This window comes from Malaclemys terrapin, chromosome 12 (assembly GCF_027887155.1).
Source record: "Malaclemys terrapin pileata isolate rMalTer1 chromosome 12, rMalTer1.hap1, whole genome shotgun sequence".
Classification (NCBI taxonomy): Eukaryota; Metazoa; Chordata; order Testudines; family Emydidae; genus Malaclemys; species Malaclemys terrapin.
The window spans coordinates 40,455,823-40,458,712 of record NC_071516.1 but is presented as its reverse complement, the minus strand read 5'-3'; the positions used below and the strand labels follow the sequence as shown (position 1 = coordinate 40,458,712).

Here is a 2,890-nt window from a genome sequence, read left to right as displayed (position 1 = left end):
AAGGTTTTATGATCTGACACAGAGAAACAATCTCCTGGGACCAATACAGCTACAACAATACTGCAAACTATAGAGAAACAATGTACAACAGGGGATGTACACAGGGATTTGCTTTGATATTTAGTGGAGATTGTGCTTTACACAACATGTCAGTTCCATATAGAATCTGATGCCATACCCTTCTCATGCAGAGTGAACGTTTAGCGAATCCCAAAGAGAATAGACACTAACCCACTGTAAGTATCAGTGCTGAACATGAGAGGTTGATGGAGTTGTCCACAGCCTCACTTTCCCTTCTATTGTGTTACATGAACACAGCGAGGAACCACAGAGACTCTATCTCAGTAACTCCATGCAGATTATCTCTATTTTTTAACACGGACAATGAGATTTTCAATGGGAGTTTTCAACTTAATTGCAATGGGGACTTTTTGCCCAAATCACCCCAGTAGCTTTGAAAACCTCAGGCTAAGGCCCAGATTTTGAAAGGTATTTTAGGTACCTCATGGGAGTTTCAAAAGCATATTGGTGCTTCCACTGATTTCAAAATCTCACTTGGGGGGGTAAACACTTTGAAAAATCTGGAGCTTACTTATTATCTAGGATTCTCTATGTTCTTTGTGAAAGTTATGTATTTACTGAGCGCTTTGTGCAAGGCTTCCCTGACCTCTCTGTTTCTCAGACTGTAGATAAGGGGGTTCACCAGGGGAGTCAGCACTGTGTAGCAAAGCGAGAGCACTTTATTTAGGACTCTTAGTGTATCAACTTTCGGTAGCATGTAGACAATCATTAGTGTCCCATAGAAAATTGTCACCACAATGAGGTGGGAGGAGCAGGTGGAAAATGACTTTTGCCTCCCTGTGGTGGATGGGATTCTCAGGATGGTGGCTATGATACACACATAGGACATCAGGGTTAGTAGAAATGGAGGCAAGGTGAATACACAGGCTAGAATGAAATCCACCAATATGATCAGGTGAGTGTCCCCGCAGGAGAGTTTTATCAGTGGGATGGGATCACAATAGAAATGGTCAATTTCATTTGGACCACAGAATATGAACTGTGACACACATAATATGAAGATGGTAATAGCTAAACACCCATTTAACCATGACCCAGCAGCCAACTGGAGACAAAACCTGATATTCATAAGAGATGAATAATGCAAGGGTTTACATATTGCTAAATACCGATCATAAGACATCACAGCTAGCAGATAGCATTCTGTAGATGCCAGAGCACCAAAGAAGTACAGTTGTGTGAGGCAGCCACTGACTGAGATGGTTTTATCCCCAGTCAGGAGACTGGCCAGCATCCTGGGCAGAATGGTGGAGGTGTAGCAGGTCTCTAAGCAGGACAAATTCCCCAGAAAGAAGTACATGGGGGTGTGCAGGTGCTGATCAGCCACAACAAGCAGGACAATGAGGGTGTTCCCAGCCACAGTTGTGGTGTAGATCACTAGGAACAGCAGGAAGAGAAGAATTTGCAGGTCAGGGAGATCCCCGAATCCCAGGAGACTGAATTCCATGATGGTGGTTTGGTTTCCCCAGTCCGTGTCTTCCATGGGCTGAGACTAGGAACAATTAAACAAACTGTGCATTCGAATTAGAAGAACATAGAGCTAAAAGTTAATCAGGTCTCACCATTTAATTTCATAAAAGTTTAAAAACTCCTTACCCTCCCTTGGTTACCAGCTCTAACTTTAGGTCTAAAGCAGTGGTTTCCAAACTTTAACAACCCGTGAACCCCTTTCTCTAAAATGTGAACTCTCCTGAACCCCCTTCCTAAAAATGAATATTTCCAGGGATTAAAGTTTAAATCTTCTCAGCGTCATGCTAACATTCACTCACCTCTCACTGAAGCAAAACAGCACTCCAGAGAAAATGACTTAGTATTGAATTACTGAGGCACCTGGACACTGCTACATTGACTACTACCTGGTTCCGGCTGGTTTGGTGTGCAAATATCTTTTCTTCCAGGGCCATCCCTAGGAGGGTGCCCAGTGAGGGACAAATTAGCCTGGACCACCCCCCATATACAGCATGGCCCCTGCTCACTCTGCCCATCATGCCAACTTCCCGTCTGCCAAGGGGTCCGAGCTGCTACCTGCATGCCTGGGGTCTCAGCTGCCTCCCTGCCCACGATGGGGCTCAGTCTGCTGGACCGGTGCTGGGGTCTGGGCTGCCAGCTGCACACTACACAGGGCTAGGGCTGCTAGCCCCTGCTGACTGCTGGGTTTCAGGCTGCCGGCCCCAACTGCCCGGCCTTCTGGTCCCAACTGCCCGGCCCCGCGCTGACTGGGGCTCATCTGCCCACTCAGCGCTCCACAGGGCTGTCTGCTCCACAACTGGGTCACACCTGCTGCCTCCCATGCCTGGGGTCCTCTGGCCACCATTAAGGAAATTTTTCTGGCGCCCCCCCTGTAACATTGTGCGAACCCCCAGGGGTTCATGAACCCCAGTTTGGGAACCACTGGTCTAAAGTGAGGCCTTGGGCAAGTGTCTTGTCCTAGAACTGAACACTGCTATCCTTTCAGACCTCCCCATGCCACCTCAAATCAATAATAATGATAAAACCAGCCCACTTTTCTTGTAACCAATATTGACATGACAGATCAGATAAATTGCTCCTCTACTCTCATGTCCCATCTATTGTCTTATTGGTGCAGAACAATGATGTTGAACTGGAACATTGCACAGTTGACAATGAGCAGAAAGTCAGGTCTTGGAGGAGTAAATATCAGTAAATACTTCAACTAAAATTTTGCATTATGCATTTCAATCCAGAGTAATGTGTTTAGGGGCATATCTATGTAAATTAATGTTAATTATTCTTACCATATGCCTATTTATTGAATATTTTAGTGTTCTGTAGGGAAAGGAATATATAT

The 2,890-nt window shown here is 45.5% G+C and overlaps 1 protein-coding gene across 1 annotated transcript; it reads right to left on the bottom strand.

Annotated features, from left to right (window-relative positions):
* Nucleotides 1-595: 595 nt before the first annotated feature.
* LOC128846963 (olfactory receptor 6N1-like) lies at nucleotides 596-1,585 on the bottom strand. The gene has a single exon (XM_054046260.1). The coding sequence runs from the start codon at nucleotides 1,562-1,564 to the stop codon at nucleotides 596-598; it is 969 nt and encodes a 322-aa protein (XP_053902235.1). The 5' UTR covers nucleotides 1,565-1,585.
* Between the last annotated feature and the right edge of the window lie 1,305 nt (nucleotides 1,586-2,890).

Bases quoted from the DNA above. Each gene is read 5' to 3' on its own strand.
- LOC128846963 (XM_054046260.1), bottom strand. From the start codon at position 1,564: ATGGAAGACACGGACTGGGGAAACCAAACCACCATCATGGAATTCAGT.